The sequence below is a fragment of the Trachinotus anak genome, unplaced genomic scaffold (assembly GCF_046630095.1).
Source record: "Trachinotus anak isolate AG129_WGS33_773 ecotype Australia unplaced genomic scaffold, CSIRO_AGI_Tana_v1 ptg000007l, whole genome shotgun sequence".
Classification (NCBI taxonomy): Eukaryota; Metazoa; Chordata; class Actinopteri; order Carangiformes; family Carangidae; genus Trachinotus; species Trachinotus anak.
In genome coordinates, this window is record NW_027273858.1 from 13,588,678 (window position 1) to 13,605,676 (window position 16,999).

At 39.5% G+C, this 16,999-nt stretch overlaps 3 protein-coding genes across 3 annotated transcripts; all 3 read left to right on the top strand.

The window, feature by feature from the left end:
• The first annotated feature begins 651 nt into the window (after positions 1 to 651).
• Positions 652 to 5,955, top strand: LOC139622983 (peroxisomal N(1)-acetyl-spermine/spermidine oxidase-like). Its single transcript, XM_071480767.1, has 10 exons — positions 652 to 1,181; positions 1,298 to 1,489; positions 1,664 to 1,794; positions 1,901 to 2,088; positions 2,963 to 3,144; positions 3,370 to 3,539; positions 3,784 to 3,869; positions 3,979 to 4,091; positions 5,225 to 5,379; positions 5,506 to 5,955. Exons 1-10 carry the CDS (start codon positions 1,028 to 1,030, stop codon positions 5,653 to 5,655), a joined length of 1,521 nt encoding a protein of 506 aa, XP_071336868.1. The 5' UTR covers positions 652 to 1,027; the 3' UTR covers positions 5,656 to 5,955.
• Positions 5,956 to 6,413: 458 nt separating this feature from the next.
• Positions 6,414 to 12,217, top strand: LOC139622978 (peroxisomal N(1)-acetyl-spermine/spermidine oxidase-like). Its single transcript, XM_071480761.1, has 10 exons — positions 6,414 to 6,662; positions 7,699 to 7,875; positions 8,441 to 8,571; positions 8,739 to 8,926; positions 9,178 to 9,359; positions 9,832 to 10,001; positions 10,158 to 10,243; positions 10,364 to 10,476; positions 10,576 to 10,730; positions 10,816 to 12,217. Exons 1-10 carry the CDS (start codon positions 6,515 to 6,517, stop codon positions 10,966 to 10,968), a joined length of 1,503 nt encoding a protein of 500 aa, XP_071336862.1. The 5' UTR covers positions 6,414 to 6,514; the 3' UTR covers positions 10,969 to 12,217.
• Positions 12,218 to 12,763: 546 nt separating this feature from the next.
• On the top strand, positions 12,764 to 16,870 carry mtg1 (mitochondrial ribosome-associated GTPase 1). Its single transcript, XM_071480762.1, has 11 exons — positions 12,764 to 13,016; positions 13,102 to 13,166; positions 13,668 to 13,772; positions 13,875 to 13,961; positions 14,090 to 14,146; positions 14,692 to 14,782; positions 14,868 to 14,929; positions 15,039 to 15,135; positions 15,296 to 15,377; positions 15,488 to 15,600; positions 16,558 to 16,870. The coding sequence occupies exons 1-11, from the start codon at positions 12,914 to 12,916 to the stop codon at positions 16,653 to 16,655; spliced, it is 960 nt and encodes a 319-aa protein (XP_071336863.1). The 5' UTR covers positions 12,764 to 12,913; the 3' UTR covers positions 16,656 to 16,870.
• Positions 16,871 to 16,999: the final 129 nt, after the last annotated feature.

A 16,999-nucleotide genomic window follows, 5' to 3' on the forward strand; every position in this document is an offset into this window, starting at 1 on the left:
AACGTTCCCCAAACGTTCCCGGGGGAACCTTCGGAGTATCCCAACAAGTATAATCAGTTGCAATTTGTGGATTTAAATTAATGCTCTCCATCAAGTTATGTTCACTTCTCAGTTTCAACCAGCGCTTCAAACACTTTAGATGCCACAGAAAAAAAAACCTCATGACTATAAACTGTGAACCGTTCTGATTTATCTCAGGGCACAGTTACAAATTTGGTCACACTTGCCTTTGCCTTTTATTTCTAAAAATAAAAGTAAAAGTCTGTTATTGGGCTTCTCCAACAGGGGATAAAATGTACAATATGACCAAATCAACATGCATAATTTAAAAACTCATGATTGAAAACATGCTTTGTCAGCTGAGGCCTCACTCAAGATCAAATTTTCCCTCCCTGCCCAGCAAGACAAATACAAGTTCTTTATAAAAAAAAAAAAAAAAAAAAACATGCATTTCATTTATTTATTTTATTTTATTTAACAAATTGAAACTATTTTAAAAACGCTGGCAGAGACGTCAACCTGAAGTTAGCATAACATCCGGTAACAAGATGGGTTGAGGTGCTTTTTACATCGCGGAACTTTCGCGGAACGTTCCTCAAACGTTCCCATGGGAACCTTCGCGGTACGTTTCCGGGGGAACGTTACCGGGTGGGAACCTTCAGAGTGTACATCCAAGATATTACATCCGTGCGAGCAGCTCGTATTGAACTGAATGGGCGCCATTTTTAGATCCGGCATCCAGGTCTTATAATATGTCCATGGTATTTTCTCGGCAACCATCCGGCGAGGCTGGAGTAAAGTCACGGTACACATTGGCTAAAATCTCAGCACGGTCCTACTTGTTATAAACAGTCTGTGGGTCTGCTTCACAAGGACACGCAGCTTGGTCGATATTTTGTCTGTGTCATGTCATGCAAGTCATGGTGAACTTCAGATGAGTTGGAGACATATGAAAAAAAAAAAGTATAACATTTGTATAGATAGTCTATGGTAGGAGATAATGACATTTGTTTAATGCGGACCGAGGATGGCTGTGAGCTCAGACCCAAAGATAGTTATTATAGGATGCGGGATATCAGGTGTAGCAGCGGCACGCAGGCTCATTAAAGCTGGATTTCATCATGTGCGGATACTGGAAGCGACTGCAAGAAGCGGAGGAAGGATAAAAACAGGAAGATTGGGTGAGCCCCCACCCCACCGTCCTCAAATCCTTCACAAAGGGAACATATCATCACTGTGTAGTAAAATTTGAACTCAAATAAAAATGTGTTACTTTTTGATTTTATTGTAATCAAAGGAATAAAATTACACGTTAATAACGTTACAGAGATGGGTGCAAGTTACATCCATGGCCCATCTGAGGGGAACCCAGTGTTTTGTTTGGCCCGTGATTATGGGCTCCTGGATCCAGAGGCCCTCACCCCAAAGAACCAGGCCATGGATGTTGATGAACATCCTCCCTGGGTACCCAACTGGTTCAGCAGCTCAGGTCACCATATGTAGAAACTCAGCCAGCCAGTTTTAACATGTCAAATTTCCTATTCCACTTCTCTTATCTGGCTATGTGTTGATTAGCATCCCATATAATTTCCGGTGGTGTGGCTATTTATTTCTCTTGGTATGTGCGTAGATTGAATCTTTATATTCTGTGGTTGATGTGCAGGTGAGAGGCTGAGTGCTGAAGAAATGAACCCTGCCCTGGAGATGTTTTATGAGATAGTGGATGATACCTCACAATTTAAGAATCAAGAAGAAACGCAGTGGGCCAGCATAGGGCATTTCATAAGATCAGAAGTACGTTGACTTTCAAATTATTTTCCTGTTGCTAAGATTTGAGAAGTTAGCAAAAGTTTGGTTGCATGTCCACATGTACACTGTGTTCGGGTGTTTGGTACTTCAGGCACGACAGCGAGCAGCAGAGAGGTGGAAAGATAAGGATAAAACCACTATGGAGCTGCTGCTGTGTGCGATCAATACCATGTTGAAGGTGGAGTGCTGCGCCAGTGCGACTCATACCATGGATGAGATAGACCTGGGGGGATTTTGTATGTACAAGAGTCTAAGTGGAGTTGACTGTACATTCCCAAGGTTTGTGCTCCAACATCTCAAACATATTCAGGATATAAACCTATGTGAGACTGAAGGAAGGACCCTAACCGCTCAGCCCTCTTTGCTATTGGTTTACCTTGATGTGGTTCCTCTGTGGCACCTTGAAACAGGTCAATGCACTCACCGCCCAGTCAGGTGGTAGTGTGCACTGTAAATAAGTAGAGCTGAAGTGATTAGTGAATTAATCGATAAATCAAAAAAGTTAATTGGCACTAATATAGAATTTTTTTTGTAATTTTTTGTGAAGATGGCATACAGTCTTTGGGTCCACTGTCTAAAGTGTGAGGATCTGCTGCTTTTTTTCAATATATATCATAATAAACGCCTCTGAATGCATAGGCAAGTGTAATAATAATAATAATAATAATGATAAATGCCTTCTGTTCTGCTCCTCCTCTCACTCAGTCACCGTTTTATGTATTTAAGATTATTTTGGGGGTATTTTTTATTTATTTATTTATTTTTATTTAATACCCAGCAGGTTAGACTTATACACAAAATATGGGGGAGAATGAGGGGATGTGACATGCAACAAAAGTACTTGGCTTGATTTGAACTAGGAACAATTATATGATATGAATCTTAACCATTAGGCTACCAGGATACCTCAGTCTCATCTCAGCGTATACTGCTTTTTGTGGATTTGTTAATGATAGTGTCCGTGTCATGTACAGCATGTACATACAATATAGGCATAATATAGTAAATATAGGGAGAGATGTCTTCACTGACCTGCCATTTGTTATGTAAAATATATTTAACCAGGAGGCAATTTCCATATGAACTGATCCTCCTCAGGATGCTGATAGTCTTAATGAGCTAAGTAACTTTTATTTATGCCTTTTTCTTGCAGTGGCTTTGAAGGACTAATTGAAAACTTGATGTCCGAGCTCCCCACGGGTTTAGTGTCCTACAATCGGCCTGTGCACTGTGTCCACTGGAACAACACAGGGAGCGAAATAAACACAGTGATGGTTGAGTCTGAGGATGGGGAGAGGATCGCTGCTGATCATGTTATTGTCACGGTACCTCTAGGTAGCCTCCTGCTCACATATTGTACTGCTGTTCATCCCAGTGCATGAAACAGAATGATTTTGAATGAGTAGTTGAGGAGTCGCTGTGCATTGTGAAACCCTGTGGCTTAGGAAAGAAATTGTAAATGAATGAAATAACCAAATGGGATGGTGTAGATGTGTGTTGTCATATCGCCCACCCCTATCATATAGTATGTAAGAATAAACTATTTATTTCTTCTGTCAGGATACCTTAAGAAGCACCATTCAACCCTGTTCTGTCCTCCCTTACCGGCACACAAGCTACACTCCATCCAGAAACTAGGATTTGGAACATGCAACAAAATATATGTAGAGTTTGAATCACCTTGGTGGGATGCTGACTGTGAGGTCATCTACCTGCTGTGGAAAGACGAGGTCTGTAGCACAGCCATGAACCACGGAGCGGATATGCACAGAACCAATATTTAATTGTTACTTAGCATGACAGATTATGTCTCAGTATCACTTCCATTGATAACATTTCGTTGTTAATGTAGCAGTAAACATGTCTTGCGTATTCTCTTTTTGCAAATAACTTAATAAGCCATTTTTGATCAGTGATGTAAAAACTGACAAAAAATGAGATGAAGCGTTTGTTTTATACCCTTTGTGTCTTCAGGAGGAGTTTTCAGACCAGGTGTCAGATATAAGAAAATCCTGGATGAAGAAGATGGCAACGTTCACTGTGCTCAAATCTTCTGAAAGGTAGCATATTAAACATGTAGCTCAATTTTTCCTCTGTAAAGTTTCCACAGAAGTTCATAGATTAAGAGAGCCATGTGACTCCTCTGGCTAATTTTGAGCAAACTCTCAGGGATAGCTATGTTCTCTGTGGCTGGATTGCTGGACATGAGTCAGAGTATATGGAGACACTTACTGAGCAGGAGGTCAAAGATTCCATCACGGAGCTCGTCCGTACATTCACAGGTGAGTCTGTGAGCCTGTAGCTGCTTCCACTGCTTTTCATCCATGCTGCTTCCACGAGCTTGGATGAAAATGGATAGTAATATTTTATTGTCTAGCTTTTTTTTCTTAAAGTAGAATTACAAACTGTTTTAAAAAGAAAAAGCCGTCAGAATAAATGACTGAAAAGTATGAGAAAAGACCATTTAAAAAACATTAAACCTCAAAAAATTGAAAAAAAAATCTAAATCTATTCATCTTTCACTCCCTCTCTCACTTCTTTCTCTCTCTCTCTTTCTTACTTTGTTCAAACTTTGTAACTCAGTCTGATTTTTTAGATCAATATAAGATTCCCATTAATAATTGACACAAACAGTATTCACATGTCAAAAGCTGGTAATCATCACAGTGTAACTCACACATACTGTGTTACAGCCTAGTGATGTCAAGTCCTCTAACACAGAGCTCAGCCTGGCAGGCCAAGTCTAAGATGTCTGAGACTGGTAACTGTACACTGGATAGTTTAGGAACCAACATGGCCTTTGCTGTGCTGCCAGCTGCTGGCCAAGATGTACATGCGCGCACACAGCCTGACTGAAAATGTAGGGGTCTTGATTGAAGAGGTATCAATTACTATATAATATATCTTTAATCCTGATGTGTTGGTTACAGGAAAGGTGTTTGGACACGAGGAAATTAAAATTCTTCTGTAATTCATGTAATCTGGTGTTTATTAATCCATAACAATTTTAAACTTATTAAATTAATTGTAAAGTGAAACTGGGAGCCACTAATAAGTTGGCCTGAGCAGGCTGAAAGATCACTCCTCAGGAAAAAAGCCATTCTGCAGAACGTGTAGGGGCAGATTTTCTTTTTGTAGTAGATGTTGTACAAGATGCAGCACATTTGAACTGAGAAGGGAGGTAGCAAACAACAAGTGATGTACTAGATTCACAAGAATAGCTTTCACTGAAAAATGAAATGCTCAGCTTGCTGTTGCTTAGCTAGCTTGCTTAACATACTACTATATGTATTATTGGATAGATGACTACTTTTTTTAATTTTAGCACTTTTTGAGATTTTTATGTTTTCTAAAAATGTTTCTGAGACTTGGTCATTTGAGGATGGTCCCTGTCAGCATAACTGCGTGTGTTTAGGAAACTCTACCATCACACCAAAGAGAATCCTCCGCTCCCAGTGGTTTCATGACCCCTGGACATGTGGATCTTACAGTCACCCAGCAATAGGATGTTCAGCACAGGATCTGGAGAACATGATGGAGCCACTGCCTGCAAAGGGATCACAGTCAATGGTACGTAGATGAACACGTTTCGCTCACACATAAACACATGGGCCTGAAAATTACATATACACGAACTAACACAATATGACCCTGACTGAAATGTGTCTCAGTTCTAACTGGTTGAGTGTGTCTCAGCCCCTGCAGGTGTTGTTTGCTGGAGAGGCAACTCATCCCTGCTACTACTCCACCGTCCATGGAGCAGTTCTCAGCGGGTGGAGAGAAGCCGATCGGCTCATCTCTCACTACTCCATCAGTCCATGTAGACAACCAGATCAAAAACTGTAAAAGATGAACATATTAGGTTTATAAAAACATTAATGGTTTTTCTTCCAAGTTTATTTAATAGAAACTTCTCATCCAGTGGATTGTAAAGGGGAACTCCACCAATTTCACACAGCGAAGACATCTCGGGGAATATTAAGTTGCATAAGGCATTTTGTGGTACCAGAGTGAACTGCACAAAATGTGATTAATTTTCGACCAAATCTCTGACTGAACTGTCGGTGGTCAAGTTGCATTGTGGGTAATGTAGGCGCCAGGTTTTGACAAAGAAGAATAAATAAATAAATAAAAACGCTATCTCTGGTTCTGCTGCATCAGTTTTGATCTTTTTGTGAAAACTATCCATTGTAAGTCCAACAATTTATATGACTGCAAAACTGACACAGTACAAATATAAATAAGTAGAATGTTAACACACAAAAAACCAGCTAACTTGCAGAAGGCTGCATCTTATATATGCAATAATGTAATAACCAGGAATGGTTTCACAAGTTTTCCAGTGGTGAAAAAATCATGTGAGGGACCAAAGATCAAACAATGGTACAATGGAATAACGGTAAAATTAAGTCTCCAACTGAGGACTAGATGGTGGAATATACCTTTATGTTCTGTAATTTTATTTCTTTTTTTAACTCTTAGAATATGAATAAACAAAGGAGACACAGTTGATCATTCTGTTTTATTGGATTGCTTTGAAAAGTTGGTCAGCCTCAAGGTCGCTGGTCCTATATTCAGCCATTCCTTAAAACGTTTTTTATTTTGAAACTCTTAACCGGAAGACATTTAATCGTCGCCCATGGCGTAAACCGTGGACCGTGCGGGAGACAGCCAACACGAGTGTGGTGCAGAACCAGCGGTGGCGATGAGCGCTAACGCAAACATAGTTATCATAGGATGCGGGATATCGGGTATAGCGGCGGCACGCAGGCTCACTGAAGCGGGATTTCAGCGTGTGCGGGTACTGGAGGCGACTGCAAGAGGCGGAGGAAGAATAAAAACAGGAAGACTGGGTGAGCATGGAAAACCAAAAATGCAAGGGACGGTGATCATAAGCATCAAACTGTAATCCTGTGTTACATCCAAAAAAAGTGAATTTGCATGATTTTGGCAACCGAAATAGGGTTATTGGTGAACTGACAACCAGAAGAGATCATTGCACCTTTCAACTACATAACAGGAACTACCAACCCACAGGACTAGTGCTGTTATTAACTGAGGCTGCAACCTGGCTATTATTAAGGCTGGTTATTAAACTGACCAGTGGTGTGGCCAGTAAAATGTGAAAACGTTCATCCCAGTCCTCCCCAACCCATGTAGCCCCTTTACTATCTTTGAAGACTAAGGAAACCCGGAAATATCCACCAGAGACTTTTGACAGTTTTTCTATAACGAAAATGGCTCAGAATAATTGTCTGTATACAGCTGAGTCACCTGTTAATAATTTACTCCAAGAAGAAAAGATCATAGATGTATTGTAAGAACAATTACACTGCTTCATAGGCGGCAGCGCTACAATGTACAGTATGATGAATTAAAAGCATATACTCCTATATAAAATGATGCTTGTGAGGAAGTGCAGCTAGACTTGAAATAAACACTTAATATCGGTTAATGTTGGTATTTCTGACTCCTTTACTAAAAAAATACACTAAAGGAATAACCACATATGGAAAGCTGCGCTCTTCCACACTGTACATTACCTGCTGTGGGGATTTTTTTGTGCTTTCCCTACATGTACCAATAACAAGCCCTGGTTTAAAGCTTTGCAGCTTGTCAGTCAGCACCATCATCCCAAAAATGATCAGCTGTTTTTAAAAATGTGTTGCTCTTTCTTAACTAGGAGCGGACCTAGTTGTGTCTGCTGTAAATCATGTCATCAACGTGACTAACTGATAATTACAAGAGATCATTTTGCAAGGTTTATTCTACTTTAATTACCATCATTGTCAAACAGCAATAAAATTAGGAGTCAAATCAAATTGGGAAAAAAAACTGATTAATTTCTTTCCTGCAACTTACAACAACAACAATATTTTTCATCTGTAGGTGATAATATTGTTGAGATAGGGGCAAACTGGATCCATGGACCGTCTGAGGGGAACCCAGTGTTTTGTTTGGCTCGTCAGTATGGGCTCCTGGACCCTGAGGCCCTCACCCCAGAGAACCAGGCCATGGATGTGGGAGGACATCCCCCCTGGGTTCCCAATGTCTTCAGCAGTTCTGGTCAGCTGATGTTTTAAAAATAAGCCTATTTTAAGACTGACTTCTCAGATAGATCAAAGTGATATGAACAATATGAAAGTAAGGTGGGAGTTGTTTCATTCACCAGCAATTGTAGAAAACTACATATTGGGTGCTGAAGGGATAATAACGTGACGTTTCAGAGCACAACAGGATGCATTTTTTAGTTTACAGTATTTTAGACCAAAGTTTTGTCTTGCCCTATTCTACTACTTTACACCAGTTTTACAGCAGCCTGCTACACAAGTCACAGAGTCTGCAAGGGATATTATAGGTGTGTACTTTGTTGTATCCTCTGGCACTAATGCCTGTGCATATTTGCTTAGACTGGAATAGCAAATTATAAACAGTAGGAAACCAGAATTTGAGCAGAAGAGATTCAACTAAAGTGAATTAAAGCTATGTTTGCAAGTGTTTGCATTACTGTAATGACACATGCAGCCAGTGTCTGGTTATTCATTACCTACTTTACTGTGTGAGTGAAGTGATATGAGTTGTTAATGATATTTTCCTAATCTGTGTTCTGTGGGTTACGTGACGTGTGCAGGTCGGAAGCTAAATGCTGAGGACCTCCATCCTGGTCTGGAGATGTTTTTTGAGCTGATGCATGAAAGTTCAGAATTTCACAGTCAAGGAGGAGAACCCTTTGCCAGTGTGGGAGGTTTCGTACGGTCAGAGGTACATTTATTTCAGGGATTAAAATAGTAATACTGGCAATATGTTTGTCAGCTGCCAGTGTCTGAGATCAGCTGCCAGCTGAGACCGGCCGGACTTTTTCACATGTTCTTAATGATAAGCTGCATCAAGAATCAAGAGGCTGTTTTGCTGCTTGTTGCCTGGCGCAGGTAAAACAACGAGCAGCAGAGATGTGGAAAGACATGGATGCAAACACCAGATCTCTTCAGCTGTGTGCCATCAGCAGCATGCTGAAGGCGGAGTGCTGTGTTAATGGGACTCACAGCTTGGATGAGGTGGGCCTGGGGGCCTTTGGCCTTTACAAGACTCTGCCTGGACTGGACTGTACATTCCCAGGGTTCGTATTCCAACATTGCATACCTATACTGCAGCAACTAACAATTAATGACAATTTCATTCAATCATTATTTCCTACATGTACATATTAAAATTTAAAAAATTCAAATTAAAAAAAGTGAAATGATGTCTCGCAATAGCTTGTCGGGCAAGCAACCAAAAGATACACCATTTATTTATTTCATAGTGACATGTAATGAAGATAAACAAGCAAGTCAGACTAAACTAAATATTATTCTCTTTCTCATGTAGTGGCTATGAAGGTCTAATCAAAAAATTGATGTCGGAGCTCCCCAGTGGTTCAGTGGCCTACAATTGGCCTGTGCGCTGTGTCCACTGGAACAACACAGAGAAGAGAGAAACCCCTGTGACTGTTGAGTGTGACGATGGGGAGAAGATCACTGCTGATCATGTTATTGTCACGGTACCTTTAGGTAGAATCACACGTGTGCTTACACAAACACCCGATTACCATTTAATCCGCAATACCGTGAATAGCACTTTTGTACTTATCATGGCTTATTAGACTCAGGTTGACGTTGTGTACATAAGGTCACCAAACTGTATGACCCAACAAGAACTGCAAAGTTGCAACTTCTCCCATTCAATACAAAACTGATACAGGGCTCACTCAGATGACGATCCAGCACAGTCTATGCACACCCACACAATCCATATACTTCCACCCAAACAGATGGGTTTATGGTACCTTTAACATTTTCAACAAGTTACTACTGCTAAGAGCTTACTGTGTGTCATTAAGCACTACATCTATCACTTGTATTTTCTCTCTCTAATATAAACACTTTAGTTACTACTGTCTTGTTTGATTCTCTGGTAACACAAATTCAAGCTATTCAGTGTTGAGCACAACCTCACTTGTTCTGCTGTGTTGTGTTTTGTCAGGATACCTAAAGAAGCACCATTCAACTCTGTTCCATCCCCCTCTCCCTCTACACAAGCTGCACTCCGTCCAGAGACTAGGTTTTGGAACCAACAATAAAATATTTGTGGAGTTTGATTCGGCGTGGTGGGATGCCGACTGTGAGGTCATCTACCTTCTGTGGGAAGATGAGGTGAGATGTGTAGTCAGTGAATAAAGGCGTACATTTCCTGTAGATATGTTGAATTAGCAGGACCACGCTTGTTGTACATCTGACTCAAGAGTGTTTGATATTTATGACAGTAGTTAGCACATAAATCTATCTGTTTTATCGCTTGTCGGGATTCAGGATGCCATGGTGGACCAGGTGCCGGATGTACAGAGATCCTGGATAAAGAAGTTGTTCGGCTTCACTGTGCTTAAACCCACTGAAAGGTCAACAACCACATTAGGCGCACAAATGTTGTTCAAGTTGTATTTAGTACATAATCATTTGGCAGATTTATTGATGCTCATGTATTAAGAGTGCTGTCCTGTTTGTGGTTCAACTTTCAGGTATGGCCATGTTCTGTGTGGCTGGATTGCTGGGCATGAGTCAGAGCATATGGAGACACTGTCTGAGCAGGACGTCACACATGCCGTCACACAACTTATCCGTAGGTTCACAGGTGAGTCTAAATAATTCATAATACTCTTCTACTGAGAGTGCATCACTTCCTCTTAATATTTTCAAAAATATTTCTGAGCCTTGGTTACTGTGTGTTTAGGAAACCCTACCATCACCCCGAGGAGAGTTCTACGCTCCCAGTGGTTTCACGACCCCTGGACATGTGGATCCTACAGTTACCCTGGAAAAGGCTGTTCAGTGCAGGACCTGGAGAACATGATGGAGCCCTTGCCTGCGGAGGGATCACAGTCACAAGTACTTAAATGTTCATAGTCAAACACAACTGTGTACACAGCAGCATGTTTAATAATCCTTATTCAAAATATTTGGTGTGTCTCAGCCCCTGCAGGTGTTGTTTGCTGGAGAGGCAACTCATCCCTGCTACTACTCCACCGTCCATGGAGCAGTTCTCAGCGGGTGGAGAGAAGCCGATCGGCTCATCTCTCACTACTCCTCCATCAGTCCATCTCAGTCGGCCAAGTCCAAGCTTTAAAAGTACAATGCCGCTTTGACAAAAAAGAGATTTATTTGATTTATATATATAATCTACAACTTCATCTAACACTGATCTCTTAAAAAGTTGGAAAGTTCCCAGACAAGTGAGGTGCCTTAATGCCAACCTTTTGCCATGGATTTCACTGCGCTTGTGCAAATGTGCTTGGCCGGTACTGTCTACTCAAACAGGCAATCCATTATATTTTCATAAAATACATTAAGTGCACCGCTTTAAATATTAACTAAAGAAATGCCTCTGTATATTTTTTGTAAAGAAAACTGAAAGAATTAAAATGAAAGAATTAAATAACATCGTGTTCACAAATCTGCTTAACAACAATGCAATTATAAGATTTAGTTATTCTTAATGAAATATTTCAACAGTTAATGAGTAAGTGAATTTTAACATTTATGTGCAAAACTTTTTACAAAGATCAATTTCACTTCCATTTACTAATTATTTTATGTTTGTTGCTAACAATATGTTGCCTTACCTTTTGCACTTGCACAAACTTTGTTCTCACATTATGATTAATTTTGAATGATATGGTGAAATATACTTTACATCATTGCAGAAAAGTGTTGGACTGGTGTTGGACATAAAATAATTATTGTTGGAATCAGTACTTTATCAAAATGACAAGCCAAACATCCCCAAAAGCAGAAGGAGACATGGAAAGGCAGAAACACACATGCATGTGGATTTAGAAAAATACAACCTACAATGACACATTATAAATGTTTTGCAAGTGTGTGTTTGCACAATAGGTATTCAGCTGAGAGCAGAGCAAGGTTGAGGTTCAACAGATCAAATAAACTTTCACCCTTACAGGCAATCATCCGTGTTGGTTCTGTGATCAAACATTAAACAGATGAGTCAGTAGAAGATGTAATATTGTAAGTATGCCTGAAGTATTCTGCAGGAAGAGAAACACTAAAGGGCACCACAGGAAGTATGGATTAGAAGAAATGAGTGTGAAAGTTTTAGAAAGTCTTGCGTCAGGAAAACTTGGGTGGGAATGTGTTTCTGTTCTGCTCATTTTCTGATACAGAAGTTCAGCTCTGTCTTTTTGTTTTTATGAAGACAGGAGTTCAATAAAAGCCAAAGATAGTGGTTCCCAACCTGGTTGGCTCCGAAGGTATTACAAGTGGGCCAACAAATCACTTGTAAAACAGTACAATTTTAATGAAAAGATGTAATGATGAAACTGATCTTTAAAAACATTAAAAAATATTTTATAAATCTTTTCATTGTTGGGTTTTTTTTTGGTCTCATATTAAGGCCTGTCTCTGTCATAGGCCAATGATAGGGAAACATTATGTTATTGTCGTCTGGACCATTTTGTAGTCATTGCATACCTGTTTGCTAAACCAGTCTGATTTGTGCTAAAAGATTACATTATTAAAAAAAACAAAAAAAAAAAACAACTGGACTACTAAAATCGGTAGCAACAGGAAGAATTAAAAGAAAAGAGAGGCATGAGATGTGGTGAATCAATAAGTGCCCACCCCCCAAACAAAAAATGAACAGAGCTTACAGTTAAGTCCTGAATGTAAAATAAAAAAAATGCTCCGTATCATTATTTGGCCCCCATATTGTTGTGGGGTTGGTGTGGACCACCAACATTTTTGAGATTTGGGCCTTGGGCCATGAGTTGGAAAAAGGTTGGGAACTCCTGTCCTATAGTGATCAGAGTAATTCATTTTTTCGTCCTGAGGAGGGCAGCAATGCGCGTATGAGCGTATAAACAGAAAATAAAAAACACACGAAGAAGAAGTGCTAACCCGGAACCGGAGGTAATTTGACGGGAGTTTCGAGTCGGCATGTAAACAGTGTAGCACACGAGCCTGGTCAGTGCAGCAAGAGGATTTTGTAGCTGGTAGGTCAACATAGACCTTTCATGAACGCAGATGAAAGCCCGGTGTAGTCACATTAAACAGCCATGAAGCTGCACCAGGCCCTCCGTGATGTCCACAAGTTCAGAGCCGTTTTTGACTTCGGTGGACGGGACGTGGCTCATTGGTTCCCCGGACACATGGCTAAAGGTGACAGCTTCGCTTTAAAGTTATCTCCAGAAGATGTTAAATAAATGTGGTGTGGATATAAATATGAATGCTCTCATATTTGCAGGCCTTAAGCAGATGCGAGCCAGCCTCAGGAGTGTGGACTGCATCATAGAAATCCACGATGCCAGAATATCCTTTATTTTTATTTTATTTTTCCATGGCAATAACAGAACAAAGCACCATCTTATTTTTAATCACAGATGTTTTTCAATCAGATAATACTTCTTACTGGTATTTGTAGATACGATGGAAGAAAGCAATACTTTATGTATGGAGAACAAGTAACAATTGCACATTTTAGAGAAAAAATAATTAAATAATGCTTTTCTCAGTATTTGTGTAAATACTGGGTACTTACTGGGAACAGTGCAGGAAACAAGTTTGAGGGAAATTGTGTCAGCAACCTTGGTCTTGCTGTGTAACATAACCTACACATTGTAGTGTCAATCATTTATAAACTTAATTTCTAACCTAGTTCAAGGCTTGCTTACCAATTGGACAATGCCGGTAACACTGGTGCTATCGAGAGTACTCCAAACTGTAAATTTAAGTCACTTATTATTTCAGTTTTGTGCTTTTAAGATGCATATTCCCAAATGAACTCTCTGATTTCTCTTTAACATTAAGCATATCCCCTTCTCTGGAAGAAACCCTGTGTTTCAGGAGACTCTAGATGTCAGACCACATGTGCTAATTCTCAACAAGATGGACCTTGCTGATCTGTCCAGCAAGCAGGTAAAAAAAAAAAAACTCTTGCTGCTATTTTCGCCGCATCACATGTCGTCAGCATTTTAAAATGACCAGGACAAAAGGATGTCTTTACGTTTAACCCTCCAGAGAATCCTGAAGAAGCTAGAAAAAGATGGGGTGAGGAATGTTCTCTTCACAGACTGTTTAAAGCAGAGACATGACAACATCAAAAAGGTACAGGCCATCTTCACCGGATACTAAACTTTTCACTGTTTAAAGAAGTTTGTCCTCAGCTGATATGAAATAAAAATCTGACCATGAACGTGCACATTATTCCTGTTTTTTTTTTTTTCCTGCTGTAGTTGGTGCCAATGGTGATGGAAATTATTGGAAGCAGACCACGTTTTAACAGAGATGAGGTAAATAAATCCAGGCAATTTAATAATATATTTTAGTTGATTTAAATTTTGACTAAAATTAAAGCAAAAGTTACAGCTCAGTAGACATTTACAGCTGTCAGATACACTGTGTTCTAGCTGTTCCTAAAGAACCTCAAACATCATTTCTTGTTTCTTATTGTGCAACATATACAGTACCAGTCAAAAGTTTGTGGTACTGTATCTGCATCAAGCTACATATGATATAAGATATATCTAAAAAAAAAAAAAAAAGAACAACAGGTTCACAGAGCTATGAACAGTGCTAATCAAATAATACTACCCTTCTCTTCTTAACTAATATCTCTTTATTTAAACTTTTTCAGTCAGTAATATGGAAGCAAGATACTGTTTCTTTGTGACTCTAAAGCTTCTTTCCTTTTGCCTCAGTAGACCTGAATTATCGTAGAGTCATTTAATTCCACTTTTATATTTATTATATATCTCTCAATATTCCGATTTTGAAGGTAATGGAGGGAAAATGTTAATATATTATCCATTCTCTAATTTTGGCATGAAAAACTCAGAATACGAATTATTGCCTGATGGTGATTGGGGTGCCCAATGTGGGGAAGTCATCTCTTATCAACTCATTAAGAAGAACAAACTTGAAGAAAGGTATGTATGAGAGAAATAGTTGATATGTGTTGGACATTGATTGAGAATGATACTTTTAAATATTGTAATTATACACCAATTGCAGGTCATGCATCTCGAGTCGGCGGAGAGCCAGGTATAACTAAAGCAGTCCTGACTAAAATTCAGGTGGGTGTGGAGGACATGTTTGTCTCTTTGTATGTGTGTTTGTGCTCATGGGTTCATTGTGTGTGTATGTGTGGACCTGTACAATATTTATAGCTGTCTCTGTCCTCAGGTGTGTGAGCGACCGATAATGTACCTGTTGGACACACCAGGAGTTTTGCCTCCTAAGATCGAGAGTGTTGAAACGGGCATGAAGTTGGCTTTATGTGGTGAGCGGAACAGGATCTTTTTTTTTTTCTCCACGTGAAACACCGTGTGGAAACTCTGTTGTACTGTATCCAGTGGGATAGCTGTTCCATTTGTTTGTAGAAGAGGGTTTTCAAATGTGCTCAACAAATAGTTTGACTTTTTTTTTCTTTCCTTCCCCAGGATCCATACTGGACCATTTGGTTGGTGAAGACATTATTGCTGACTACTTACTCTATTCTCTAAACAGGCTGGGGAAATTCAGGTGTGAATTTTCTCCCTGAATTATGATTGAGTGAACTTTCATATGATCAGTGTATTGCTTTTGCTTCGCATCTCAGTGACTGTTTACTGCATGTTTGTCTTTATGTGCAGTTATGTGGAGAAATACGACCTTCAAGAACCCAGTGATGACATCCAGCATGTCCTCAAACGCATTGCTGTCAAACTTGGAAAGACCCAGCGGGTCAAAGCCATTACTGGAGTGGGTAAGAAAATGCTAATCCAACACATAGTCCTGTTACATAGCTATCAGTTTAATTGATTTAAAGGAATAGTTGGACATTTTGGGAAATATACTTGTTTGCTTTACTGGTGAGAGTTAGATGAGAGGAACTGTATCACTCACTGCACAGTGTATATGAAGCAACGACCAACATCGAGTTAGCTTAGCTTACCTTAAAGACTAGAAACAGGGAACCACCTAGCCTGCCTCTGTCCACCTACCAGCACCTCTAAAGCTCAAAAACTATTTATGATGATTCAATAAGGAAAGAGTCTGCTGATCTCAGAGCCCTGCCAGTCTCAATCATAATACCTGAGGAGGAGAAGAGGCTTTTTGTCAGGAAAAACACATTTTAATTGACCAAATTTTAATAAAAAAAATCTTTGCTTTTTGTACATTTTTAACAAACACAATGTAACATGTTAACAAGTGAACTTTAGAGGCGCTGGTAGGTTTTGTCACTTGTACTCAGAGCCAGGCTAGCTTTTAACTCCTGCTTCCAGTCTTTATGCTAAGCTAAGCTAACAGTCTGCTGGCGGTAGCTTCATATTTACTTTACTTACCATACATACTGTACATCATAAAAAATAGTATCAATCATCTTATTTATTTCTCTTCAAGAAAGCGAATAAGCTTGATTCCCAAAATGTCAAACTACTCCATTAAAGGTGCCATTTTACCCACTATATTTATATATTTAACTAATACTCATGTAATAAGCAAACAGGCCTTTAAAATACAGCAATGGAAATTGTAAAATTGTAGGCAGCAAGCAACCTGATGAGCAGTTTTCAGTGCTGCTACATAATATTAAATTTTTCTGAATTCTATAGAAATATGTAAACTTGCTCTTCAGTTAGACAGTGTGATCAGAATTATATATCATCCTCTTAAAAAGAATAGTCGTATAATAAAAATGTCTCTTTCTCAACTCCATCAGGGAACGTTACCGTCACTATCCCAAACTACACAGCAGCAGCCTATGATTTCATAAGAGCCTTCAGGAAAGGAGAGCTGGGGCGAGTGATGCTGGACTGACCTGGGTCATTTTAATCAAGGTGACCAGAGACTGTTGCTGGATTTTGCCAGTTTGTCCTCAACCTCGAAGGATTTCTATTTGACCACAAAGGTGTCATCAAGGAAATATAGTCCATCTCTGTCCTCGTGTCTAAGACATCTTGGGGACATGATGCAGTCTGTTTATATTTGTAAAAAGTCATTGTAACCTTTGTAAATAAAAGAATTTGACTTGATTCAGGTATGACATTTTTCTAAGCTTTGCTTTTAGAATACAAGAGGCAGATATCTGACATGGTGTAAATAGGATATTTATTAGCATAAAGACAGTGATAACAAACTATTTATCATGTACTTAGTGTAGT

Excerpts from the sequence above, each read along its gene's own strand:
- LOC139622983 (XM_071480767.1), top strand. The coding sequence starts at position 1,028 with ATGGCTGTGAGCTCAGACCCAAAGATAGTTATTATAGGATGCGGGATA. Across the intron at positions 1,490-1,663 it reads CAACTGGTTCAGCAGCTCAG|GTGAGAGGCTGAGTGCTGAA; the intron begins GTCACCATATGT and ends GTTGATGTGCAG. Across the intron at positions 1,795-1,900 it reads GGCATTTCATAAGATCAGAA|GCACGACAGCGAGCAGCAGA; the intron begins GTACGTTGACTT and ends TTGGTACTTCAG.
- LOC139622978 (XM_071480761.1), top strand. The coding sequence starts at position 6,515 with ATGAGCGCTAACGCAAACATAGTTATCATAGGATGCGGGATATCGGGT. Across the intron at positions 8,572-8,738 it reads GAGGTTTCGTACGGTCAGAG|GTAAAACAACGAGCAGCAGA; the intron begins GTACATTTATTT and ends TGCCTGGCGCAG. Across the intron at positions 10,731-10,815 it reads CGGAGGGATCACAGTCACAA|CCCCTGCAGGTGTTGTTTGC; the intron begins GTACTTAAATGT and ends GGTGTGTCTCAG.
- mtg1 (XM_071480762.1), top strand. The coding sequence starts at position 12,914 with ATGAAGCTGCACCAGGCCCTCCGTGATGTCCACAAGTTCAGAGCCGTT. Across the intron at positions 13,773-13,874 it reads CTGATCTGTCCAGCAAGCAG|AGAATCCTGAAGAAGCTAGA; the intron begins GTAAAAAAAAAA and ends TTAACCCTCCAG. Across the intron at positions 14,930-15,038 it reads CAGTCCTGACTAAAATTCAG|GTGTGTGAGCGACCGATAAT; the intron begins GTGGGTGTGGAG and ends CTCTGTCCTCAG.